Raw genomic sequence first — 27,882 nt, forward strand, 5'->3', positions numbered from 1 at the left:
TGTTAAGAACTTACAATACGCAGGTAGTGACTTCAGGACTGGGACTCCCAGGTAATATGGCACAGCGGAGACTGTGCCCTTTGTGCTCTGCAGCATGTGGCATAATGGTATGCAAACTGTGAAGTGGGTTTGCATCAACAACATGCACATAAATGCAGATGTGCTCAACAAAGGAGAACTTTGCAGGAGCCTAGCCAGCTTCGAGTCATGAAGAGTGATGGATTTGGTGTCCTGGCTGAGGAATTGGGAACTGGACTGTAAGCCAGAGCGCATAGAACTGCTCGCAGGCTGACAAGACCTTTGAAAAATATGGGTTCCAGTCCAGCTTGGGTTATAGACTTGGAGTCATCTTGTACTTTATGCAGAAATGTGCATGGGGTGTACATGCGCCAGGCTGCCCTCATAGGCCATAGCTTTTAGTACATGACCGATAAATATGTACTGGCACCACTGTTCCCTTCAGGATATTGCAGTTCAGAATATTCCCTCCAGAATATTATGGGTATTTGCCTGGAGACAATGCAGTGAGTAAGCAACAAACTGTGTGTTGTGAAGGGAATACGCAGCTGAAATGAATGTGCAATTTTTCCTTCTCTTTATCCTTGCCTCCACCTTCCTTTCTTGTCACAAATGTTAGACTTTAAGCTTTTGGGGGCAGGGACTTTTGTAAAGCATGCAGAAGATCCCAGGTTCAATCTCTGGCATCTCCAGTTAAAGGGACAAAGCAAGTAGGTGATGTGAAAGACCCCTGCCTGAGACCCTGGAGAGCCGCTGCTGGTCTGAGTAGACAATACTGAGTTTGATAGACCAAGGCTCTGATTCAGTATAAGGCAGCTTCATACTGAGGGCACCATATCATGTATTATTTTATTTATTTTCTATTTGTGCCCCGCCCTCTTTCCTGGCCAGGATGTAGAATGTAAATGGACAGCCTCAAGTAAGAGCCAACATATAGAAAGACCTGGATACAGTTTTCATAAAGGTAAAAAGGTAACGGTCTCCTGTGCAAGCACCGGGTCATTCCTGACCCATGGGGTGACGTCACATCCTGACGTTTCCTAGGCAGACTTTGTTTATGGGGTGGTTTGCCAGTGCCTTCCCCAGTCATCTTCCCTTTACCCCCAGCAAGCTGGGTACTCATTTTACTGACCTTGGAAGGATGGAAGGCTGAGTCAACCTTGAGCCGGCTACCTGAAACTGACTTACCTCAGGATCAAACTCAGGTCGTGAGCAGAGCTGGGACTGCAGTACTGCAGCTTACCACTCTGCGCCACGGGGCTCTTAGTTTTCATAAAGCAGTACAATTTTGGACTGCCGGTTTGCAATCTCACGCTTGAGAGTGAGGTGACAGCGCTTCTCCCTTATAAGTAGCATTGCACATTCAGGGAATGGTTGAGTTTATTTCTTTTTGGGGAAGCATTCACATATGCAATCCCTGCACAACAGTCCGAAATCGTACAGTCCCTCTACGGCTGCGCTGTATTATGGTCAGGATCTAAAACCCCTGTACTGCTGGTTTTGAATGCTCAAGAGAGTCACTCAAAACGGCTGCCTCCCACACTGCATAGCAAATCTTATTTGTCACTGACAGGCTTCCAGACGCCATTTGTGATAAGGCACACAAGGGTCTGTTCAAAGGAAATGTTTCAAATCTCTGAGTGTACCTAAAGTTGTTCTTTGGATCCTAGGCTGGTATTTTTGAACAAGTAGATCAGCTCTTGAGTCTCTTTTGTAAATAGTAATAGAATAATAGCAGCCCATGTGGAATTAGGGAGACATTCCAGAGTCAGATGCTAACTCTGATGGTCTCCTTCTCTTGGCCAGAATTTCCAGGCTCACATGGCAGGAGTGGAACACCAGCAGCGACTTCAGGAGATCCAGCACATGAGCAACATCTGCTTTGTCTCATTGCTGCCCATGGTGAAGGAGCAGAAACCACTGGCTGAGAAAGATGGGTATGCGCAAGGATCCTTCCTCAGTGCTGTAGCCTGGCACTTCTCATCCTTCTGAGCTCCCTCCCCTCACCCCATTACAACCAGAACAAATGCTGCAAACCATGGGGGCTGATGAAGATACTGTTTGGTCTCATCAGTTGCATGTAATTTGTTAGATGCCAACTTTACTCAGCGTAAGTAGGAGTGAGGATATCGGAAGCCTGGCCTAGCCATTCAGGAGACTAAGGTTGCACAGAGAGAAGAAGAGAAGTTGGCTTTTATATGCTGACTTTCTCAACCATTTAAGGAAGAATCAAACCGGCTTACAATCACCTTCCCCTCCCCACAACAGACACCTTGTGAGGTAGGTGGGGGCTGAAAGAGCTCTAAGAGAACTGTGACTACCCCAAGGTCACCCAGCTGGCATCATGTGTAGAAATGCGGAAACCAACCCGGTTCACTAGATTAGTGTCCGCCGTTCATGTGGAGGAGTGGGGATTCAAACCCGGTTCTCCAGATTAGAGTTCACTGCTCCAACCCACCACTCTACACCATGCTGGATAAAATTCTGGACTGTACCCCTGGGATATTATTTTAAAGTCTGGGGTTCCCAACCTTTTTGAGCCACTGAGCACCTTTGGAATTCTGACACAGGGTGGTGGATGCAGCCCCAAAAAGGCCACTGCTGGAAGGAGATACACAAAAACACAGAGGCATTCCAAGAGAAATATTTTTGTAAAACACACTGGGAAAGAGAAACAAAAGACTAAAACCAACACTGTGGTGGCATCTTGTTCTGAAACAACATTAGTTTAATCTGCAGAGCCACTTAGATCTCCAGTGGCCAGTCAGAAGCCCTGCTGGGCAGGAGCCCCTCTTGGCCATACCCACTTCCTAAAAACGCTTGGCGGGCACCAGAAAAGGTGTTGGCGAGTGCCATGTTGCCCCTGGGCACCATGTTGGGGGCCTCTGCTTTCAAATTCTCCTCCGTGTTAAAAACAACGCAGCTGCCTTGCAAGTAAAACAACAACAACAGCAAAACTAGCACTTTAGAGAGAACAGTTCTAGCCAGGCTGGTTCCACATTGACAGTATGAGTGTGCAGTGTCCAGGCTGTCTGTTGACAAAGGCAGTCGCTCCGGAAAGATATGTCACACAGTCTGCAGAGGCCTCCCTGTGGTATTCCTAACTTAGCTGGGATTCTTTTTTCATTGTAGAGACAGCCAGCAGCGATGGTGTCACACCTGCCAGCTCCATTTTACAGGAGATCTGATTAAGCATCGGCGGACTCAGGAGCACAAGGTGGCTGGCGACGCACCTTTTTTCCTTTGGATTTTGAAGGAGTGCTGGAATGGGTGGGGGAGGGCGGGGAGGGAAACACTTGAGCTGCTTGTTCCAAAAGTAAATGAACAAGCAGGAAAGGATACATGAGGCTTTGCAGTCAAAAATCTCAGCAGAAATTCTTGAAGCTGTTAGGTTGTTCTAGTAGTCTCTGTTTTCTCTGGCAAGAACTCTGCGGTAGTAATAACCTTGTTCTTGGACCAGCTGCACAATTATAGTACTTTAGAAAGTATGGCTTAAAGCTCGTTCTAGTTAAAAGAAACTTAATTTGGGTTCCTTCCGTTTCCCTCTTGCGCAAAGCCATAGAAATCCACTCCAGAGCATGTAATTTTCTTTAACCTCCTTGCTTGGAAGGCATCTTGAGTGTTGTTCTGTAGGTATTTCGTTAAATTGTCAGTAGGTAGAGCTCTTTCCTTAATATGTTGTAAAGAATACTCCGTAGGGAACAACAACCCTTCTTTGTGATTGGAAGGTGGGTGTCTAAAAGAGCAGGAAAATGTGGTGCAAAAAATTACCCAGTGAGTTCGCTGGAAATCTTGTCTTAACGTTTTTTTAAAGCTTCAGTGCCTGGTAAAATCTGTGTTCACAACAAAGCGCCCTCCCTGTCACTGGCAGGAACAAAATAAATTCTGCCAGCTAAGAACATTTATGCAGATTTGCTTTTCACTTTATACAAGTCACAGAATTTGGTTTTCTTTGGCACAGCGTTTTGGATTATCTTATGGTTAAATTTGCCATTGACTCAGGATGCACCCACCTTGCAAAGAGCTGGTCATACCCAACCTGTGTGTGGTTGTCTCCGAAATCTCCTTCTCTTGCCACTTCCCTAGGATTTCATAGAATCATAGAGTTGGAAGAGACCACCAGGGTCATCTAGTCCAACCCCCTCCACAATGCAGGAAATTCACAACTACCTCCCCCTGCACCCCCAGTGACCCCTACTCCATGCCCAGAAGATGGCCAAGATGCCCTCCCTCTCATGATCTGCCTAAGATCATAGAATCAGCATTGCGGGCAGATGGCCATCTAGCCTCTGCTTAAAAACCTCCAGGGAAGGATCGCTCACAACCTCCTGAGAAAACCTGTTCCACTGAGGAACTGGTCTGTTAGAAAATTCCTCCTAATGTCTAGACGGAAACTCTTTTGATTTAATTTCAACCCGTTGGTTCTGGTCTGATCTTCTGGGGCAACAGAAAACAACTCAGCACCATCCAAGTTTGAGCTGGTGGCTCATTGCTACCTTTACAACCATCACAGTGCAATCCTACGCAGAGTTACACTCTTGAAGTCAACAGTCTTAGAAGGATGCAACTCTGTTTAGGACTCCATTGTCACTGAGAACGTCAGCCAGTCTGCTGGGATTCTGTATACTCAGCCATGTAATCTGTCCCTTTGGATCTGCAAATTGTACATCAGATGCTTGGTCGTGAGTGCTTCCAGGCACTGTGGGTGTGCATGAGCTATTTTAGCAAGTGCTATTTTAGCATTCATACAGGTGTTACTTTAGCATTCATACAGTGCTTCTCTTAAGTGCTTGAAACACTTGTCTTAATCATTCCAGCAGTCCTGTTAGTCTAGTCGTATTAGCCCCATGTGGCAAATGGGAAGCTAAGGCGGAAGGATTGTGGATTGCTGGAGGCTATCCCTGAGCTTTCAAACGGCAACCTTTAGCAAAAGTGACGATAAACCAAACATTGCCTTGACTAAATGCCATATTCTCTCCTACCTTCCCCCCACCCCACCCTTCTCCAGCTCGCCAAGCGCTCTCTCCGGCCTTTTTGCACTGTATGCAGCCGCCATTTCAAAACCCCACGCAAGTTTGTGGAGCACATGAAGTCTTCCGAGCACAAACAGAAGGCCAAGGAGGTAATGGCCGCCTGCGGTGTAGTGGTGATGTGCTTGCCAGATATTCTGGCGGGAGGGACAGTGTCTCCAGGTCATTCTCCTTGGACTTCAGTTCTGTGCCCCCCCCCAAGAGGGGATACAGCATCTTGAGCCCCCCCGCTCATGGCCTTGGTTGGCATCCTTTTTTCTCTAGTGCTGGATCTCTGGATTCTGCTTTTAGGAGCCTGGCCAATAGTCAGTAGCCTTCCTCATCTGAAGCTAAGCCAACCTTTTAGCATTAGCTTTGGGGCTGAAGAGTCAAAATACAGGAGGGTCCTACACGTTTAATGTGGGCTAGGTCTGAGGGGGCAGGGTGGCTTAGGGCACGGAGTTGGCACAGGGCTAGAGGGCCTCAAGTGGTACAGGTGGAATATATCCTGGGCAGGACATCTAGCTTAATTTATACAAACAAAACATAATGTCAGCATTTTCCTTGAATTGCGTGGCATCGCCCCCGGCAGAATTCAGGTCTTCTGGACCCAGGATTTGCATTGTGATGGTGCCAAATGTGCAACGTTAGGGGACAGGTTTTGCCAGACCTTCCTGTTAATTCTAAAGCATGCTTCATATAAGGAAAAGAGAATGGCAGGTGTCTTACTGGTACAATATTTGTGTTTGTTTCTGATGGAATACCCCAAAGGTGAATCTATTTTACCAGGGAGGAAGCATATATGTGAGCTGGTGTATTTCACTGGTGGGGAAGGGGAAGAACCTCTTTGGGTCAGCACTCCAGAATCCCAGTGAGTACATGCGGGAGTTGGGCGCACAGTCATTTGATTACAGTATATATAAAACAGGAAAAACAAGTGTTGTATACAGTGAAGCAAAAACTGAACAAAACAACACCAGGCTATGAAAACTTAGCAATCTATATGAGCAAAAACATACATAATGACAATATAAGGCTCAAATGTACCAGTAATGAAAAATGCAAATGCGCCAACCCAACCACAGGAGTGGTGAAGATAAATATAGTCCAACAGGTACAAAATGAACTCTGGTAAAGTGTTTTCTGCAGGGAATAATCACCAAAATGGTCGGGTAAGTGTACTCTTCAGCAGAGTACACGGAGTTCGTTTTGTACCTGTTGTACTATATCGCCGATCCTCTTCCTCTGATCTCCTTTCTTGCTGTGTCCGGCCAGGTGAGGTTGGGAGAGAAGGAGCAGGGCGGGCCGGAGGACTCCGAGGAGCTTATAACGGTAGATGCGGTTGGCTGTTTTGAGGACGATGACGACGACGATGAGGAGGAAGAGGAAGAAGCCGAAGGGGAGGAAGGCTCTGAGGTGGGGAGGCTGGATGGTGAAGATCCTCTCGGCAGGCAGGTACGTGGTTTCAGTAAGATGGCTGCAGCTGGACGTAGGACTCGACAGGAGCTGGAATACTCAGAAAGGCAGTGTGGTGTAATGGGTAGAGTGTCAGGGTGGGATCTGGGAGACCCAGCTTCAAATCTGCCCTCTGTCATGGAAGTTTTCTGGGTGACCTTGGACCGGTCTCACACTTTTACAGCCTAACCTACCTCACAGGATTGTTGTGATGAAGTGGAGAAGAGAAATATGTAAGCTGCTCTGGGTCTCCGTTGGGGAGAAAGGCAGCAAATAAAATAAATAAAGCATGCTGGGTTGTAACAGTATTCTATTTTAGTGTTGTTTTCAGTTTAGCTTTGTATCATCATTTTGGTGTCTTAATTATAATAGTAAAGTATGACATAAGAAAGGCCATGCTGGATCAGACCCAGGCCCATCCAGTCCAGCAGTGTGTTCGCTCAGTGGCCAAACAGGTGCCTCTAGGAAGCCCACAAACAAGACGACTGCAGCAGCATTATGCTGCCTGTGTTCCACAGCACCTAATTCAATAGGCATGCTCCTCTGATCCTGGAGGGATAGGTCTTCATTATGACTAGTAGCCATTTTGACTAGTAGCCATGGATAGCCCTATCCTCCATGAACATGTCCACTTCCAAGTTGGCAGCCATCACGACATCCTGGGGCAGGGAGTTCCACAATTAAATACATGTTGTGTGAAGAAATACTTCCTTTTATCTGTTTTGAATCTATTTCAAATCTGTTTTGATGTGGTACACTTTTTGTTAGAGGGAGAAAGGTACTGTCCCACAATTTACTGCAGACTCCAGGGGCGGCAGTCTCTTGAATGCATATTGTGTGGGTTGCTTCTCTGCATATTTGTGTTTACCAGATACAAGTGTGTGAAGCTGATTTCCAGAGGCCCATCGGTCCACCTAGCTCAGTACTGTTTGCTCTTACTGGTCAGGGTTCTCCACTCTCTTGGGCAAGGAGGGGTCTTCTTCAACATCTGCTTCCAGTGACTCTTTTCTGGAGATGCTAGGGATTGAACCTGGGACCTTCTCTAGGCAAAGTGTGCCCCTGAGCCATAATAGAGGAAGGAAGGGAAAGCACTATATGGGGAACCATGGGTTGATTTCATTGTCGTAAGCACTACTGTATCTCACACAAGGGGGTATTTAGGCATAGACTGCATTCAGATGCCACACGTAAGCAAGCAAAAAGTGACTCTGGTTATCCCGAGTGTCATGCACACTTCATGGGTAACTGGACTTAGCATTTCAGCATGATTCCTGGTGCGAGAAGAGAGGGACAGAGAAATGGGAAGGGAGCGTTAGCCCAACAGCAGGCCAGGTTTTGGCCTCTTGTCCTAACCACCGTTAAAGGTGACATCTGAACTCAGCCATAGCTTCTCCTGTTGTGGCCATTCTGCCTTGCTGCATCCAAGGGGAGTTAAGGCAGCAGAGGCATCCGCCCCACACTGGCATCGCTCCCATCTCCCTGCCCACAACTGTCTCCTGCAGAGGCCATTTCTCTTTATGTAACGTGTAAGAGTGCTTGTTTTTCCTTATCTCTTCCTCGCGTTGTGCATTACATTGGAGATAACTCTTGCACTGTAGGCAATGGTGAAAACAGAAATACAAAGACAAAGGACCTTCTTAAGAACAGAGTAGCTGAGGTAGAGAGGCAACATGATCTAAGTAAGATTTTGAATCCTCTCTATAGAAAGGAGCTGCTTAACAGGAATATTATTATGCCATGTCTGTCTGATATTACAAATCCTGAATACCCCAGAGCCTTTATGCTTCTTCGGCATAAGCCCTGCATTCCACGCTTCTAGATGGGATACATAATAAATGACCATTAGAAGCACACAGATGCATATGCAAACAGGACGCGATTGAAACCACCGAACACGTGCTATTTGAGGGTGAATTATATGATCATATCCGCACAGGCTCACTGATATCATTATTAGTGGACTGCCCCAGATGTCTGAGAAAATGTCTAGTGCTCCTCCTATCGGATACAAGAGTTAACTTATCTGCTAGCATGGCTAGATTTGCTTGGTTAGCAATCAAAATAAGGCAGAGATTGCTTAGGACTCTACCATAGTCAAGGAAATAGTGTGCGTGCTGTATGTACTGTATGCATCTATATACTTAAGTATGTTTATTTTTGACAGATTTATCCTTTGCAATCTTTTGCTATTAATAAGAATTACAATTTTAATTATATTCTGAATAAATAAACAATAAAAACAGTAAATAAATATATTCACCACAGGGGAAGGGAATCAAGGTAGGTTAAAAATATCCATGGCCTTTCCTTACTGCCCTCTACACTACCTCTTTCCCCACTCCCAAAGGGCAATAGAGAAAGGGGCAAGGTGAAACCTAGTACTTTCTTCAACTGAGGGCCACACCTGCTACGATGCCAGGACAAAAATGTGGAGGCTAATTTTCTTGTCCTACCCCTTGCACAGGTTGGGCTAAAGGAGGTGTCTTTGGGCAACACTGAAGGAAATGAGAAGTACTGTCCAGATACCATCTATGGTAAGCGAACAAGTCTAGCTGAATCTGGCAAGTATGTTCCGGTGTTGTCTCTTCTCCCCTCACCCTGATCCACCTATTTCCTTCTTTTACCATCGCAACAGAATCCCAGCAATCTCTGACTGGTTCCAAAATAGGTAGGCTGGCTGTGCTTGAAAAAGAGATGACAGTTTCCCAGGCCCTACATAGCAAAAGTGGGGAGGTCGGCTACCACTTCTACCAAGGGTTCACTTGGCAGAACATTTATGGAGAACAGCTATTACCTATGATAACCTTTTAACAATGGAACCTTCATATTCAGGAGCATTGTACCTTTGAACAGCAGTTGCTGGTTACAGAGATGTCTATTGCTTTCATGATGTATGAGGCTTTTGACTAGCAACTGTTGGAAAGAGGTCTAGACGTTATGGATTTTTTTTTTTTTTTTGGCTCATCCAGGGAGATAATTTTTATATCCTTTTTGAGAGGTGGAACTGTGAAAGCAAAAATAAAAAATCTTGCCCCAGTTCTTAATGTCCTCTGGGAAGACCTGGCTTGCTGAGTATGTCGTTACTGTCAAGGCAAGGCTGGTCGCTCTTTGCTTCTGTTTATAGCTGGGCTTTGGGGAAGGGAAGAATTTTCATTTGGAATACATAGTTGGGTTCTCTCCTGAAAGGGCTCATGATCTGAGTGGAAATAAGCATAGAGGATCAAGAGAGAAACAAATGTTTACATCACTTTTAAAATTATTACTAATGCGAATTTTTTAAAAGCTCAATCCTCTTTTTCCTGTAGACATTCTTTCCTGTTTCTAACTATACAAACCTCCCCATTGCAATCTTCACTCCCCACCTCCTTTGCTTACATGACCTAAAGCTCCCTTTCTATACTGAGAGTCAGTGTGGTGTAGTGGTTAAGAGTGGTGGTTTGGAGTTGTGGAGTCTGATCTGGAGAACCGGGTTTGATTCCCCACTCCTCCACAGGAGCAGCGGAGGCTAATCTGGTGAACTGGATTTGTTTCCCCACTCCTGCACATGAAGCCAGCTGGGTGACCTTGGCCAAGTCACAGCTCTCTCAGCCCCACCTACCTCACAGGGTGTCTGTTGTGGGGAAGGGAATGTGATTGTAAGCCAGTTTGAGTCTCCCTTAAGTGGTAGAGAAAGTTGGCATGTAAAAACCTACCTTCTTCTGGGCATGGAGTAGGGGTCACTGGGGGTGTGTGGGGTGGGAGGTAGTTGTGAATTCCCTGCATTGTGCAGGGGATTGGACTAGATGACCCTGGTGGTCCCTTCCAACTCTATGATTCTATGAAATCTAGTTGTGGTGCCATCCTGTCCACCAAGTGTAAAGAAGGCCAAAAAATGGTAAATGCGGACCGGTACCCCTGCAGGGTGGGCCAGCAACAAGCTTGCTGGCCTCACACTTCCTTATTTGAGTGGCTCTCCAGCCAACGGAGTATCTCTCCAGATTTTTACACCCTCCTGACTACACCTGTTGCCTGAATGAAGATCTGCTGGCAGTGTGGCTTGTTTGATCTGAGCATGGCAAAGCAGTAGGACTTGAGGCAGAAACCCAAAGTAGAATGCAGAATGGCACACCCCACCAGCAAGTACTTGTCCCACAAGCCACCTGCAACAAACACAAAGTCCTGGATTGACACAGAGCAGGAATCCCCCAACGTGGCACCCACCAATGTGTTGGGGCCCGTCTCCTTTTCCACCAAAGCTTCTCTTCCCAATAGCAAAGAGCCAGTAGTCATAGCTGGCCTCCACCGCATTACAGCAGGAGGTGCTTTGGAAGAATCCAAAAGGACAATCATTTTTGGCTTTGTAGGGAGAGCCCATTAGGAAATAGCTGTCCCCATCACAGGAGGATGCTTGGCTCTGAACCTCCCAACATCTTTACACTGGCACTCCCCACCCCCATCTATGGTAGCCATTTTGTGGTGTCACCTACTACCCTTTATTCTCAAAATTCCAAAAGCCACCTACCCAAGGTTGTAGACCCTGATGTAGAGGTGCGAATTCAGATGAACACATGTACTGTATGAAGCTGGCTTACTTGGAGGCTGTAGGATTTTTGTTGTTGTTGGGGGTTTTTTATATGCCAACTTTCTCTGCCACTTAAGGAAGAATCAAACCGGCTTACAATCACCTTCCCTTCCCCTTCCCACAACAGACACCCTGTGAGGTAGGTGGGGCTGAGAGAGTGTGACTAGCCCAAGGTCACCCAGCTGGCTTCATGTGTAGGTGTGGGGAAATAAATCCAGTTCACCAGATTAGCCTCCACTGCTCATGTGGAGGAGTAGGGGAATCAAACCCGGTTCTCCAGATCAGACTCCACCTCTCCAAACCACCGTTCTTAACCACTACACAACGCTGCCCCCTGTTGAGGCATTTAACTGCCCTGGGAGGAGAGGGAAGCATGAGGTTTGCAACCCCTTGACCTATTGGTTTGTGAGAACTCCATGTTTTGTCCAGATGGCCCATGCCTCTGTTCATTGTCGCGTCTCTTAGTGCAGTCCCGCATGGGACTGTGTGCGCCCATGCGTGCCTGCACAGACGACACTCAACAAATAACAGTTACAGGTAAGTGCAACACTGTTTTCTCAGGGGCGCCTGTCACTTCTCAGAGTACCAATCCAGGGGCCAAGAGTCCGTTTGGCTTCACAGCTTGACTCCCTCAAAGGCAGTCCGGAATGCTAATACATCTGGCATAACATAAAGGCAGCTCCGTGCAAAGCTTAGAGAGAGAGACTGTACATCAATTTTCTTTTTCTCTGAGAGTTTCACTGTATCTTGATTGAAATTTGGTAGCGCCACTGGTGGGGGGAATCCAAATATGGATGAAAAGTATGAAGTTTGTTGTGGTTGTTTTAAATTCAGGACCAGCTGCAGAGATCACTGTTGTTGAACGCTTTGTCTAACGGGGGTGCCCCTCCAGGTTCCTCCTAGCCCTGTTTTGCTTCCCCTTGCTTGCCCTTTCCAAGCAAGCGAGCAGCCACAGGAGTGCCAGAGAGTGAGGGGGCAAAATTTCTCTCTCCCTTTAGGTGTCGGTGGGAGGTTGCTATCAGCAGTCTGGAGGAGGTGGGCCCATGGAAGGGTCTGCCTCCTTATGACACTTTGCCCAAGGTCTTCCCAATCATGGAAACGTCACTGTCTGGATGAAGTGACCGGGCTCAAATGGCCGTTCTGCCCTTTACGTTTGCCATTAATCTGTCACCGTCCGGATTGTTTCAGCCAGCAAAGGAGGGTGGGTGAATCCTGCATCTGGTGATTGTGCGCAACCCCCAGGGAGTTCTGTGAGCTCGGAGGAGCTGCCGTTACCATTGGTCTGAGTAGATGTAGGCTCGAGGTGTCTCTCCCGTTCCCATAAACAAAGCACATCTTCATTAAGATGTCCTGTGGTTCCCCCTCCCCTGCTCCATACTAGTTTATTTCTGCTGCTGTCTCTTTTAAACATTTTAAATAAAAAAGCCATAATGGAGAATGAAAAGGCAGCACATTTTATTGTGGTTTCTGTCAGCGCCACTGCAGGCCTCCCCCCCCCCCGCCTTGTTTGTATCATCCCACCTTTCTCTGTTCAGAGGCAGATGGAAGAGTGATTCATACTGTGCGTGTGCGTGTTTTGCTTACCTGCCGTCTTCTTTGTGGCTCTGCCTCCCGTTTCATTGGATCACACGTCTTCTGTACTTTTCCACATCTCCTTTTTATTATTTATTTCTGTTTGCTTTGCACCGTCCTCGTTCCAGTTGCTAGATAGATGCATGGTTTTTTCCCACCCACACAGCTAGACTGTAGCACACTGACCAAGACACTTTTTAAAAAAAATAACACTTTCCTCGTCTTTAACATAAGCATGACTGTCCTGTATTTTTTTAAGCTTACCCGCAACACACCCTTCTCCCTCCCATACTATGTTTATGTAAGATTTTTATTTAGCTTAACTTTTAGTTTGGTTCCGTTCAATGTGATCTGTGACTTCCCTTCCCCTCCCTCGTTTCACAGGCCCGGATTTTCTGGTCCCCGTGGCAGGTTTCCTCTGCAGGTTGTGTCGTGCATTCTTCCATAGCGACTCGGCTGCCCGGCTCGCGCACTGCAAGTCCCTGATGCATTTTGAGAACTTTCAGGTTAGACCCTTCCACCTTTAGCTTTTCTCATCCTGTGACTGTCTGCTCTGCCCCCTTGGTGGCTCCTCAGCTGTCGGCTGCCTACATAACAGCACTTCCCATTTGTCCTCTGTGTCTGTCATCTTCCAGCTGACATGCGCTTTGTGCTTCCCTTAATAGTTCCTGGTAGATCGCTGGTTTTCCTACTGGCTAATGTCCTTCAGTCTTTCTAACTTGTCCATTCATTCAGAGGGTTGTGTTTAAAAGCAAATGTTTAGCTGAGTCTCTTGGGGAGGAATTGCATCTTACTTCTGTACCACGTACATGCTTTCAGTGTGGTGCAAATACATTCCTTTTGTTGTGCATTTGTCACGTGTTCTTCCCTTCCTCCAAGAAGCTCAGGATTGGTTATGTGGGTTAGAGCAAGGTTAGAGAAGTGGAGATGGTATCTAGCCTGGGGTTTTGCAGCTTATGGTCCAAAGCCCACCACTCTATCTGCTACTACAGGAGCACTTACTCTTCCACCAGTCTGTTCAGCATTGTTGAAGGCAGGGTATCACAGGCTTCTTCTCTTCTCTGGCTTTCCAGAGGAAGTGGTCCTTTTCCAGCAGTGTAGGGAGAAGGAGAAGAGGAGTTGGATTTGTATGCCGACTCTCTCTACCACTAAGGGAGAATCAAACCGGCTTACAATCACCTTCCCCTCCCCACAACAGACACCCTGTGAGGAGGTGGGACTGAGAGAGTGTGACTAGCCCAAGGTCACCCAGCTGGCTTCATGTGTAGGAGTGGAGAAGCAAATCCAGTTCACCAGATTAGCCTCCGCTGCTCGTGTGGAGGAGTGGGGAATTGAATCCGGTTCTCCAGATCAGAGTCCACCACTCCAAACCACTGTTTTTAACCACTACACCACGTTGGCTCTCCTGGGAGGGTCTCCTGATTGGCTGCTGATTTGGCTGCTCTTCCTCCTTGCCCCCAAAGGAGGGACAATGCAGATCTTTCAGAACTGTGTCATTCTCCTAGGAGGGGCCCACCCGGTTCTGATCCTGCCTGTTCTGCAGTGACACTCCACCTCCAAAGCACCTGCTCCATCCCTGCTGGCCTTAAACATCATGATTTGGACAGCTTCTGCCCTTTTTCCTGCGGGTTAACTAGTCCAGGGGGCAAGGGAACCAAAGGGGCTAAGCAAGCTGGTGTCTTGTAATGGTCAGCTGGCCCAAAGGGCACTTTCCTCCGACCAGGAAGGTCTAATTAATAGAAAGTGCTTATTCAAACAAAGTAACTGGTCATGTGGACGTGAAAATAGTTGGACGTCCTCAGGGCTTAGAGGCCTGCCATTGAGTTGAGCTAACTTCTCTTTTGAGTCTTAAAAAAAAACTAGGGTTAAACTGTGGAACTCTTGAAGGTACTCACAATATTTCTGAGCATGAACAGATTTCCTATTTTCTTGCCATTGATAAACTGTGGTTTTTTCAGGCTGTGACTTCCAGGGAGGGTTCAGTCCTAGCCTCTCTGTTAGAAATTAGGCATTCCTGTTCTCCAGAGACCCTGACCTGGATGGCCTGATCTTGTCCAATCTCAGAAGCTAAGCATGGTCAGCCCTGGTTAGTGCTTAGATGGGAGACCACTAAGGAAGTCCAGGGTCACTATGCGGAGGCAGGCAATGGCCAACGACCTATGTTAAGTCTCATGCCTTGAAAACCCTACTGGGTTGCTGTAAGCCAGCTATGACTTGACAGCCCTTTACCCACACACACATTCTCCAGAGGCTGACTGCTATCATTTGTCAGGAGCTAGTCCTCCTTAGCTCCTCAGCTGTTCTTTATGTGCATTAACCTGCTTGCACATGGGATGCGACATTTGCTCTCGCACAAGATCCAGACAAGACAGTGTTAAATCCGCCAACCTGATGACTAGTGATGCTGAAATTTAACATATAAATGTATATACTGGATTAGCCTGTTACAATTGAAGCGGGGGGTGGGGGAGACCAGCAGGGTAAGAACATAAGAAGCCCTGCTGGATCCGTCCAAGGCCCATCAAGTCCAGCAGTCTGTTCATACAGTGGCCAACCAGGTGCCTCTAGGAAGCCCACAAACAAGACAACTGCAGCAGCATTGTTCTGCCTGTGTTTCACAGCACCTAATATATTCGGCCTGCTCCTCTGATCCTGGAGAGAATAGGTATGCAGCATGACTAGTAGCCATGGATAGCCCTCTCCTCCTTGAACATGTCCACTCCCCTCTGAAAGCCTTCCAAATCAGCAGCCATCCTCACATTCTGGGGCAGGGAGTTCCACAGTTATCTATGCGTCATGTGAAGAAATGCTTCCTTTTATGTGTTGTGAATCTCTCACCCTCCAGCTTCAGCAGATGACCCCACGTTCTGTTATTATGAGAGAGGGGGTGAAGCTTTTGGGGTGCCTTTTATCTCTCCAGGGCTCCATTCATATCAAACCTGTACTGCTGTTGGTTGTTTAACGTATATATATGTTACCCTCAATGCCGTGACACTTTACAGAATAAAATAAATTCAAAAGATACTCTAAGGAATTTGCAGTCTACGTTTTTGACAGTTGGGGGCGGGGGTCCAATAAAGCACTGAGACTGTTTTTAAAAAGTAGTGTGGCATCTAGATGACTGGCGGGAAGCAAAATCCCAGCAATTTGGAAATTGCAGCTTTGAACTAGTCCAGAATATGTACAGCAGCTCAGGGGGTCAGCAGCCTTTGACAATGAAAGAGCCAAATTATGCCAAAATTCAGAGGACGAGATCAGCAAACAGCCAGCATAAGAGAGCCCATGTGGATAACTGAAACGGTACAAATTAGCAAGACTAGTATTTGACATGTCAGTTAGTAATCCATAAAGTTGTTTCTTAGGGAGTGATGCACGTGAGGTTCCACAGAACTAACCTGAATGATGGTGTCAGTGCACTGGCATCAATGCTTGCACGGTTTGCACTTGGATCACTGGCACCTCAAAGCATCTTGAGTCCCATGAAAATCTACACCTGCCATTCCCATCCCCATGCTGCATATTCTGGCACCCCACCTAGCCTTAGACCTTAACTGAAAGATTTCATTTCCTTCATTGGAAGAGCCACAGTTTGCAGACTCCTGCTACAGCCAATACTTGCAGATGCAGTCCAGAGGCGCAGCAGAAGCCAGTGCAGCAACTGTGGCTCTTGCTACAAAAGAGTCGGTGCTGCTACTGGCCAGGAGCCTAAGAAGAGACTTTTAAAAAACTGCTTATTTTACATTTTCATCTGCACTTAATGTAAGCCCCCCCATTAGATAAGGTGTGGTATAAATTCTAAAATGGCTCGCTGCGGGAGGGGAGAGAATAATGCGTGTAGCCAGAGCTTTGCTTCCTGATTCTGCTGCAAGCAATTCCTACTGCCAAAGAGACAAGCTGCTTAACAGAGAGTCTTACCTCTTCAGCCAAGATAACTGTTACAGTGCAGGTGTAGACTTGTACCCACATGATCTTTGTTGAGGTCTTTTTTGCCCTCTACTTGAGCTGCGAGTTGATCTCTGCTAGGGGACTTTGCTTGGCTTAAGTGACCTCTTCTAATGATACTACCTGGTATAAGAAACTAGAGGGCTTCATAAGATTCTGTTCTTTAAAACTTACTGGCCTGGAACAATCTGCATTGTCCCTCCTTTGGGGGCAAGTAGGAAGAGCAACCCTCCTTTTATCTATATACCCATCTGTTTAACTTCTACATTAGGAGGGTACCACAAAAAACAGCTTGACTTGCCTATGGATGTAGCTACACTGGCAAGCGTGTCAGTCTTCTCTATGGAGAGCCCAAGTGCACCCTGGGATACTATTTGGAAAGGTGTACTAGTGGAAACATCTAGTTAAACCATGATCACATTACTACTAGATGCAGAAAACTCCCACTGCATTGTCGTTGAAAATAAGTAGAATTTGCAGTCCCCTTCGACAAAACTTAAATTGTCTGCCAGGTCCATTTTAAAAAAAATATTGTAGAAGCATTTCTTCCAGCATTGAATCTGGTGGGAAATTGGTAATATACCATGGGTAATGTTGGAGGAGTTACAAGAAGCAAACAAACAAGAAGAAACTGTGTGTTCATGGTCTTATGCAAATAAAAATTCTGGATTTGGGCAATCCTAAATTCTGTGCTGAAGACACCTGAATTCTGCAAGGTGTATATAGTATGCCGACTGGGTCCAGGTTGCCTGTTTTATACTGCAATTCTACTAATTATGGCATGACCGGGGACATTTAAACACAGCTCCTAATTGCAAAAAATCTTAGTTACCCTGTGAGCTCCTGAGACTTCAGTAGGCATTGGTCATACTCTTTCAATCAAATCAGCACGGCCCTTAGGACTGGAAACTCATGTTTAATAAAAGCCAATATTCTCAAGAAACATCATATTGTCTGATTTGACTGGCACCAGCTTTTCCAGGTCTCCACAGCATTGCTAGTTAGAAAAACCATCAACCTACTGAGGTTCGGTAATGCAGAAAACTGCCATTGAACTGTCATAGGACGAAGCGAAAGATTATCACCAGCTGCTTGCTGGCTCACAACCTCTTATAGGTCAGCAGTGTTGTTTCTCTTCCAAGTTAACAGTAACCCCACATTCTGGTTTTTCCCCATTTGCAGCGGTACAAAGCCACCAGGCTGCAGGCCACTGCCACGCTCACAGAGGCCACTTCAGGTCCTCGGGAGGGGCTGGCTGAGGACCACCAAACTCCTCCCACAGCCAGGATGGAGAGAGCAGAGGTGGGAAAAGAGGCAGTGGCATTAATGGCAGCCAGCAAAGAAGCTTACAAACCTCTGGGAGAGGAGGACCTCTCCTTGACTCCGAGGGACAGCTCGGCGGCCCTTCAGACTGACGATGCAGGCGGAGCCCTGCTCATAGAGGACGGGGAGGATGACGAAAATGATTTCTCCGCCCTGAGCGACCACTCACTGCTTGGAGATGCTGTGGTGGTGGTGGGGGAACCGGTGGGACTGTGTGCATGGAAGAACGAGCTGAGCGGCGAAAGCATCCGAGAGAGAAGCCCGGGCAGAGCCGCAGTAGACGAAGGAGACCCCGCAGCAAATGAGGCGCTGGCTGGCAGAGACCTACTGGAGGGAGCTGACCCTTCCTCCCTGGCCAAAGGGGAGGCCTCGGCCGGACGTAGGCGTTCTGCTCGGCGTAGGGCCAGATAAAGTAGCCTTAATAGGAGAGTTTCTCCCCTTTTGTGTAGATTTTTGAAGAAAGATTTATTTTTCCCCCATCTTCAAGTCTTCTACTTTTAGAGAAAGGTATGCTATGATTTTACTGCAGTTTTTATTCTAAAAAAAATTAAAAGGAAGAAAATCAATGGCTTTCATATGCTTCATACAGGATTCTCTTCTCTTAAATGTGTGCTTCAATTCAGTTCTTAATTCCTGTGAAACAGACAGAGTTCAGGGAAACTGTGCTCCCTTAGCTGATTTAAATTATCCGGGAACTGATCTCTCTCTCTCTGCTCAACCTGCTTCTGGTTGAACTGCTGAAGTAACTTGTGTTTCCAGCATTTTCAAGTGTGACAGAAGCCCTTTTATTAGGACCAACCTAATAACCCACATCAGTGTTCTTTTGAGCTCACCAGAACTCTTCCTCAGGTTGGATGTTACCAAAAGAAATGTTTAGAAAGGGTTTGGGGAAGGGGGAATAGTAGTACTACGTGGTGTTAGTAGTACTTAAGACCATGTCCTGAAGCATTCTCCCATCCCAAAACCCTTTGAATTTTTTTTTTGGGGGGGGGGGACATCCAGCCTGAAGAACAGTTCTGGTGAACTTGGAATCTTGCGCACCGATAGTGATCGATTCAGTAATATACACATATTGAAGACCACATTTTTTCACAATAACAGCTAGAGATGTGTTCACTGCTCATGAAGCATGCTGCATTAAAACTGATCTTGTTATGACAGGACTTCTGGCAAGACCTATTCACGATCATTTAAATTTACTAAACTCCATCGGGAACTTTGAAAAGTTACTCATCTTTTGACTGTCAGTAGGCCTCTGCTGTTTCAAGACCAAGACAAATCACAAGCTTATCAGTCCACTGAGAATGGGTTCATCCATAACAGATCACAGACAGCCATGGCCGCTTTGTGGTAAAAAAAAATCAAAAAAATCAAGTGTGTAAGAGTTAGAGACTTCCTTTTGGAGCTGTTACAAGGAATGGTCAGAGAAATGCTCATTTCTATGCCCAATCAGTACATACATGGCCAAGAGCATGCCAGCAGTAATAAATTATGTAACTCGCCAAAAGCAACACAAAAGGGTGTATAGTTAACTCTCCCTAATTGAAGACCGTTAGATTTATATCTGAGTAGAGTTTGTAGTTGATTCTGAGAGCTATCGCAAGATTATTAAAGTTAAGATCAACCATGTTGATTTTCCTCTACACAACATCAAAAAATTAAACCATGCCTGTAGGATTACTAATTAAGCAGGGGCTGATCCTGTGATGTCAGGCCTGAAGAAGAAAGGAGATTACACCGTCATGCTAGATGACTTCACACTTGCTGGACTTTCTTACAAACAACGCAGAACTATTTGTGTTCCTAGAACATACCCTCAAAAATAACACATTAGTTATGATTTCACTATGAAGGGGTATGGAGTGTGCAACTCCTGATTTTGCAAATTCACAACACCATGGTAGATCACAGGGACAGTGTTGAGGAAAAAAAGCAGATGAGATAAAAGTGAAGCTGGTTCACTTTTTTTTTTTGCCATCAGGTCATGGCTGACTTATGGTGACCCCAAAGGGTTTTCAAGGCAAGAGACGTTTGCCATGGCCCGCCTCCGCAGCATGACCCTGGAACTCCTTGGAGGTCTCCCATCCAAATACTAACCAGGGCCGACCCTGCTTACCTTCTGAAATCTGACGAGATCAGACTAGCTTGGGTCGTCCCGGTCAGGGTGATTTGCTTGTAGCTCGCTGAATTTAATGGACTTCTTAGGAAAGGTGGCACTGCTCATCAGATAAATCAGCGGGCAGTTGGGAGATAAATCATGTGCTTCCCTTGCTCTGAATATTTTGAAAGTGTTGCACATTGGTTACTAAGTAAGCCTGCCAGGAAAGACTTCGATCAAACCACAATTAGCATGTTTTAATCATCTGAAATTGCATGGAGTCTTTTACTGTTATTCAGTAACAGCAATTCCAACTAACATCATACAAAACCATCCAATGAAGTTTATAGGAAATCACAACCAGCCCCTATGCTGTCATATCTACCCTCCATATCACCCCACCCTTTTAAAACCCCATCCCATAAAAAAGCTGCCTCTGATTTGATGTATATTCCAGATGATAAAAGTTTAAGATACACTTTTGCAGAAAATAGTTTTCTCAACCAGACTTGTTCCATACAAAACTAGAGCTACCCGTCTGATATTCATTATTCAAGTCACTTCCAATCCAGCCTAATCCACCTTCAGGCCCGAAAAGCAGCTCTCCATCATTTTCATCCAATGTCACGGTTTTTTTTAGGCCTTTGATTGCTAAGACATACCCTGGTACCAACCCCTTAAAATTCATTTCAGTTGCTTTTGTAATTTGCCAGTTTATTTCTCCCCACAGAGAATGAAGTAGTTTTATTAAAGTGAGTGTGTGAGGTTTCTGTTGATACCTTGGAGACAGTATTTAGATAGAGATCTAGCCATCATGTGCCAGTGGCTACCAGTTTACAATTACACACAAGGCTGTGTGTTTTTGTGCTTTGAGGAAGGAAAACATACAATCGCCAATGGCATCTTTTTACAAAGCGAAGCAAGCAAAAACGGCTTCCTGCCGGCAACTGTTCTTTTGCACCATTCACATCTGGCAAACTTATTTCTGTGGGGGAGGGGGAACATATTGGCTATTCATCTAAGGTGGGGTCGCCAACCTTTTTGAGCCTGTGGGTACCTCTGGAATTCTGACACAAAATGGCTGCCACAGGAGGCAGAGCCAGACACAACATGGCTGCTGCAGCTTCCTTTCAGTCACACAGTGAAGATTCTTGTAGTGTGGTGGCAGCTGCTGCCAAAGCAATGCTTTACAAATTCTGCACAGCCAATCAAATCTTCAATCAGAAGCCTTGCTGGGCAAAAACTACCCTTGGCTCTGTCCATTGTCTAAAAACACCTGGCGGATGCCATTGGGAACCCTGATCTTAGGCCTTGTGTTTAAGCAATATACAAGATGTTTGCACCCTTAATGTGAAGTTGTGATGCATCTTGGTAAGAAGGGCTAGGGTGAATATATTTGGTTCATTGATGCATTGGTTGAGAAGCCTACATTTTTCTTCAGATATTCCTCCCAATTGGTGGGGGACTGGACAAGAGGTAAAAGGTGTGACCACATATCAGCTGGTTTTAAGCATACAAATTGCAATGGTTTTTCTCCAAGAAATGCTGGGAATTGTAGTTTGGGAAAGGTGCTGAGAATTTTCTGCAGACGTGCCACAGGGAATTAAATGGCGAGACAGGTTCCCCCGATAGATAAGGGCTCTTCCAAAGAAACACCATGAAAGAAGCACTGCATTGATGGGTAAGTTAATCAGTCACTGATTTTGTTTATGCGTTTCAGGGATGTATAAGGCAGAGTGGAGGCAGGCAATGGTAAACCACCTCCAAACATCTCTTGCCTTGAAAACCCTACGGGGTCGCCGTAAGTCAGCTGTGACTTAACGGCACTTTCCACCACATAAGGCAGAGTAGAAATGAATCATCAACAGCTTACAGGAATCGAGGCTCTTTTGTGCATTTCAGCCTATAACCACAGCTTCAGATGTGAAGATTTTCCAACAAATTTGGAAAGAAGCACTTTCCCCCCAAATACACTCTGCAACGCTCATCCAGAAAAGCCACTATTTAAAACAAAAATAATCCCAGCAATTTAATCCTGATTCCATAAATTAAAGGATGAGAAATTGTAACAACAGGCTAAATAGAGCTATCTGGTCCCTACCCACTTCCCTGTTTCTCACAAACTAGACAGGAGTAATTTTTGTTACCCATAATTTCTGTTTTCTTGTATAGCAGCTACATGCACAAAACCATGCATCCAGAGGAGAGTGGGGAAGAGACGTTGAACAGACACACAGACCAGAAGCACCTCTTCTTTTTAAAGTCTAACATCCAACCCATGGACAAGGATGGGCCAACTGGAAGCAGCAGGGATCTACCAGCTTCTATCCAGCTGTAGGCAGGCAGACGTTAAGTGTCCGGCTCAGATCCCCCCATGTCAGCATCTGAGTCTTCCTCATCATTCAGCTGCTGCTGGAACTCCAGGCGAGTCTGCCGGTTAGACTCCAGCAGTTCCTTCAGCTGGGCGTGCAAATGGTCATTCTTCTCCTCTAGATGATCCAAGCAAGAGTTGATCTGGTCCAACATGGAATTTATTGCTGCATATTCTGGTTAAGAGAAAGCAACATTTGGGGGGCGGATCATGAAACCAAGACCAGAAATTTGAATGGGCTAGAGATACCACTATTTTTGCCAACATATTTATTCAGACATCTTCATAAACCAGGGTTTCTAAACTAGTTTGCTCAACCCTTGATTAGTTGTGATGCTTGAAGGAAGACAACCGAACAGATCAGGACTTATTGTTTGGCTACAAACTGGGATTTCAAACCAGAATTTATTGCTAGTGGATCATCCATAGTTTGTACTAATTGTGGTTTGTTGTGACGTCTGAATTCACAAGCTACAGTTTGTTTAGCACCACTCTTGTGGCTGGACGGCAAGAGACCCTCTGTGCTGGGAGGTGGAGAGAAGGCCAGAAGCAGTCAGACCAGATTTTATGTAGCCCTCAATGTAGTCTTATAGTGTCATGCTAAGCAGAGTTACCCCGTTCTAAGTTCACTGAAGCAAATGGATTTGGAAAGGTGTAACTCTGCTTAAGATTGGAAGTGCCAGTCTTGGAAGGTGGAATAAAATTAAGTAATTAATTAATATTAGACTTGGAGTTGAGTAGGAGTATTAATTCACATATCCTGCTTCACACCCTTTTCAGTTCCCCCACTGTTGCTAATATGCATGCCTGAAAACAGAAAGACTGTTCTACATATGTTGGTATCCTGTTTCTAAACTGAATGCCAGCCATGGAGGCAAAGGGATTCCAAGTGTATTCCAACCTCCCTGAGAGTTACAATGCATGAGAGATTGCTAAGGCAGTCTGGCCTTGCTCTAACTAGACAAAAAATGGGAGCAAGAGTGGTCTCACTCACAAGGCTGCTCTGCAGGCAAGCTCCCCAGAATCAAGGAAATTAACCACTGGACCAGATCTTCTGTGAAGGCATGAGGGCACACACTTCCCCCTGAACATCAGGGTTTTCAGAGCAAAAGCTGCTGATTAACAACGTCTCATTTGACACGCACTGATGGAAACTGGTTAACTAACTGAAGCATTCATGTATCACAACCTGAGGAGCTCTGGAGAAACATGGCATCAGTTCACAAGATCAGCTATCATAAACAGCTCATTCACCCTTCGCTTGATTACTGCAGCTTGACTACTGCAGATGGTTCCAAATCCACAACAGAATTTTAATTTCTCCATCCTCCCATCTCAAAACCAGCGTCTTTCAATGGGAGTCTGTTTGCATGCTCACTTGCCATTCATAATCCGAGTCTAGTAATAATGGAATTTACCAGCACGTGGAAGAATGTAATTTAATCTCTAAATTGGAAGGGGCCACCAGGGTCATCTAGTCCAACCCCTGCCAACACAGGAGCTATAACTGTAAAATCCCAGACAAGGAGTTATCCAATTGAGACTTATACACCTCCACCGACAATGAGCCCACCACCTCACTAAGGAGACTGTTCCAATGTCAAATGGACCTCACTGTCAGGAAGTTCTTCCTCAAATTTAGACAAAACCTCCTTTGCTGAAATTTATATCCATTAATCTGAGTCCTGTCATCCAACATGAGCGAAAACATATCCGCCCCATCGTCCATATGGCATCCCTTCAGGTATTGGAAGGTAGCCATCATATCCCTCACAAGCATGTCTTCTCCAACACAGACATTCCCAGATCCTTCAGCTTCTCGTAGGATACAGTCTCCAACCCCCTCATCAGCTTCGTTGCCCTACACTAGACTCCTTCCAGTTTACCGACGGCATTCCTAAACTGAGGTGCCGAAAGCTGAACACAATACTTCGGGTGAGTTGTAACCAAGGCAGTGTATATCGGCACCAATACCTCATGTGACAGTGACTTGAACTCACTAGTCTGGATGAGAAGAGGAAGAAGAGTTGGATTTTATATGCCGACTTTCTCTACCACTTAAGGAAGACTCAAACTGGCTTACAATCACTTTCCTTCCCCACAACAGACACCCTGTGAGGTAGGTGGGGCTGAGAGAATGTGATTAGCCCAAGGTCACCCAGCTGGCTTCATGTGTAGGAGTGGGGAAACAAATCCAGTCCACCAGATTAGCCTCCGCCACTCATGTGGAGGAGTGGGGAATCAAACCCGGTTCTCCAGATCAGAGTCCACTGCTCCAAACCACCACTCTTAACCACTACACCACGCTGTACTGGTAGCCTACAGGCTTGTAGCTACCATTAACCATTTCATCCTCACAACAATCCTGTGAGGTAGGTACAGCAGCACCAACACCTCACGTGACTGGGTCAAACTTGCTAGTCTGGAAAAGAAGTCACGAGGTGCCCAATCAGCTCAGGCTTGTAGCTACCTACAGTACGAGGGAGCAGTTCCCATGATGCCCCTTCGAATTGTTTGTCTTGATAAAGCTGAGAACTAGTACCTGAGAACATAGTGTGCTAAGTGCTGGGACAGAACTGTTCTCAACACATCAATCTTCTGCATGCAGGGATTACAAAAATGTTTATAGAAAGCTAGCATGTCAGGGAGAACAGCTGTAAGTAGCCTTTCCCCCTCACACGGTGGTTTTCTACATACAAAGGCACATCAATGTTCCCTGCACAAACAACTAGCACATTAGAGAGCCAGTGTGGTGTAGTGGTTAAGAGTGTCAAACTATTATCTGGAAGACCCAAGTTCAAATCCTCAATTGTGCTATGGAAGCTCGCTGGGTGACTTTGCCCAGTCACACACTCTCAACCTAGCCTACCTTGCAGGGTTGTTGGGAGAATAAAATGGAGGAAAGAATGACGTAAGCTTCAACAATTTCATACTGACCTCACAGCTCAGGTTTGCTGTGGCGACCAAGGAGAACTAACTGAGCCTTTTGAACTGGCCAAGGGAGTTAGACAAAGTTGCCTCCTTGCTCCTCTCTTGTTTAATCTATACCTGAATGATATGGCAACCAATTTCTCAGAGTCTTGTCACCCCCCAAAGCTTGCAAGTCATCCCACCTCAATTCTACTCTCTGCTGATGATGCAGTTCTCCTGTCCCGCACAAGAATTGGTTTGAAAAGATCTTTACAAACCTTCTCTGAGTACTGCTCTAGGGAAGATCTTAAAATAAACCATCATAAATCTAAGATTATGATCTTCACTAAGAGGAGAAAAATGCCTCTTTTTCGCTGGGTATTAGACGGCTTTGAGGTTGACCAAGTCAAGGAGTTTGTTTACCTTGGCATTCTGTTTTCCCATAACCTAAATTGGAATGCCCATCAAAAAGCAGTGTCCAACAAAATTAAACCTGGGGTTGGTGCTATTGTCAACTTTTTCCACACCAAAGGTGGCAAATATATTCCAGGGGCTATTCAGGTTTTTAATCTAAAAATTACCCCAATTATTCTCTTTGGTGTTGCCATCTGGATAACAGTTGTCAATGAATCTATAGATCGTCCATTGCTTCAGTTGTTATGAAAACTCCTAAATGCCCCTCGATGTGTTGCTGGCGTTACTCTTCCTTCTGAGTTTGGCCAAATGTCACTCGAAGCTAGGGCATGGTTGGCCGCCATTAAACTACACCTTAAACTGTGCTTTAGCACTGAGGGGTTTCTAGCTTCTCTGAAGCATGACCCTTTTAAATCCTCATGGCAAAAAATCTTAGATGAGAAACTGTCATTGTTGGGCTTCTCGCAGGATATGTTATTAGATCTTGGGAAAACTGAAGCTTTCACCAAAATTAAAAAGAGCATTAAAGAGCTTGATTATAACAGCACTACTTTTTGTGCTCGTTGCGTTTGTTCATCCCAGTTCTTCGGAATACCCCCTACACGTGGTTGCCTGCTTATACATATTATTTGACAACTCCTCGTCTTTCTAGAGCTTTTTGTTTAGCTAGATTGAATGCTATCCATCTATGGTTATGCAGGGCCATATTCAGACAGGACCTGTCCTTGCTCTTCTGGCTTTATCGATTCACTAGCTCATGCCCTTTTGGAATGCCGCTTTTACGAGGAACTTCAATCACATTATATTTCCCCCCTTTTAACATACAAATCCAATGCCTCTGTGTCTGACATAATGCCTTTTCTGCTAAGCGATAGGGATCCCAAGGCTACAGTGTCAGTGGCAAGATTTGTTTCAGTCCTTATATCCTTCAAACACTAGATATATGCTGCTCAAGATCAATGGATCAAGGAGCTTCTAAGGGATAAAAGGAAAGGAAAGAACGACGTAAGCCGCTTTGGGTCCTTGGGGGTTACCACACTTGTATTCCCAGTGATGTATTTTGAAAATGTTATAAAAAATACTGTTCGCACTTTCTATGTATTCCCACCGCTGTACTAAGAGTTTGAAAATGTTATAAAAAATACTGTTCGCACTTTTGGTTACCGCACTTGTATTCCCACCGATGTATTAAGAGTTTGAAAACGTTATAAAAAATACTGCTCGCACTTCTGGTTACCGCACTTGTATTCCCAGCGATGTATTAAGAGTTTGAAAACGTTATAAAAAAATACTGTTCGCACTTTGTTCGGCCCCTTTAGCTGTGAAGACGTCTTCCAACCATTGGTTAGCTGTGGCATCCAAAAACCCTTTTAAAGCGATGTTTTTTTATAACATTTCAAACTCTTCATACCGAGGTTTAACCGCTTCAGTGACAGCCAGGGCTTACCCCCGAGTAAGCATGCTCCAGGACTGCAGCTTTCAAGGACCTGGACCAGCAAACCCAAACCGGCAAGGCAGCAATGAATGCAAGGCAGGCATTAATCGCACTTGGAGGCGCCTGAAGGTTACCTGCTTCGCCGAAGCCCCCGTCTTCGTCCTCCTCGCCCCTCCCCAGGGGGAGCTGCGGCTCTCCGTTTGGCCCCGACATGCCCCTACCGCATCCAGGCCAGCCCCCGACCCCCCTTGCAAAGCAAGGCAAGCCACACCCCCCACTTCCCGGATGGAACGCAGAGACAATGTTGCCAAGGGCAAACCACGCCCCCTGGTCTCTGTCCGGCCGGCCGGCTGCGGAAGGGGCTCGTGCGATTGGTGGAAAGCCGAGGGGCGGGGCTGCCTGGCAGGGGCCGCCTTGCGCTGCAAACGCCGCGCGCGCAGCACGGGAGAGCGTCCGTTAGAAGCGCATCTGCGCGCCGGAAATCACAACCGTTGTGAGGCGCGTTCTTATTGCTATTATCTTTAATGTGAATCATAATATTTTGGGAAAGAATAACGACACCCCTGCCCCGCGCGCAGAGAAGAGCAACCAGAATGAAGGCGGTTAAGGGGAGACGTGACAGAGGTCTACGAAATTATGCATGGTGTGGAGATGCTAAACACTGGAACGCGGGGTCATCTGCTGAAGCTGGAGGGTCAAAGATTCACAACACATAAAAGGAAGTATTTTTTTCACGCAACCTCTTTCATAAGACCAGAAACCAAGGTCATCTGC

The 27,882-nt window shown here is 46.0% G+C and overlaps 2 protein-coding genes across 2 annotated transcripts in view; one reads left to right on the forward strand and one right to left on the reverse strand.

Annotated features, from left to right (window-relative positions):
* Window positions 1–18,291, forward strand: part of CIZ1 (CDKN1A interacting zinc finger protein 1) — a 41,085-nt gene extending 22,794 nt beyond the window's left edge. Inside the window, exons 9-15 of the mRNA XM_056860178.1 lie at window positions 1,825–1,955; window positions 3,151–3,235; window positions 5,027–5,140; window positions 6,303–6,482; window positions 8,947–9,016; window positions 13,000–13,121; window positions 17,740–18,291. Coding sequence (XP_056716156.1) covers window positions 1,825–1,955; window positions 3,151–3,235; window positions 5,027–5,140; window positions 6,303–6,482; window positions 8,947–9,016; window positions 13,000–13,121; window positions 17,740–18,291 — 1,254 coding nt within the window. The remainder of the gene's footprint in view (window positions 1–1,824; window positions 1,956–3,150; window positions 3,236–5,026; window positions 5,141–6,302; window positions 6,483–8,946; window positions 9,017–12,999; window positions 13,122–17,739) is intronic.
* Window positions 18,292–22,228: 3,937 nt separating this feature from the next.
* Window positions 22,229–27,342, reverse strand: BBLN (bublin coiled coil protein). The gene is made up of 2 exons (XM_056860798.1): window positions 27,243–27,342; window positions 22,229–22,524 (listed from the first exon to the last, which is right to left on the reverse strand). Exons 1-2 carry the CDS (start codon window positions 27,319–27,321, stop codon window positions 22,328–22,330), a joined length of 276 nt encoding a protein of 91 aa, XP_056716776.1. The 5' UTR covers window positions 27,322–27,342; the 3' UTR covers window positions 22,229–22,327.
* Between the last annotated feature and the right edge of the window lie 540 nt (window positions 27,343–27,882).

The sequence above is a fragment of the Euleptes europaea genome, chromosome 14, assembly GCF_029931775.1.
Source record: "Euleptes europaea isolate rEulEur1 chromosome 14, rEulEur1.hap1, whole genome shotgun sequence".
Classification (NCBI taxonomy): domain Eukaryota; kingdom Metazoa; phylum Chordata; class Lepidosauria; order Squamata; family Sphaerodactylidae; genus Euleptes; species Euleptes europaea.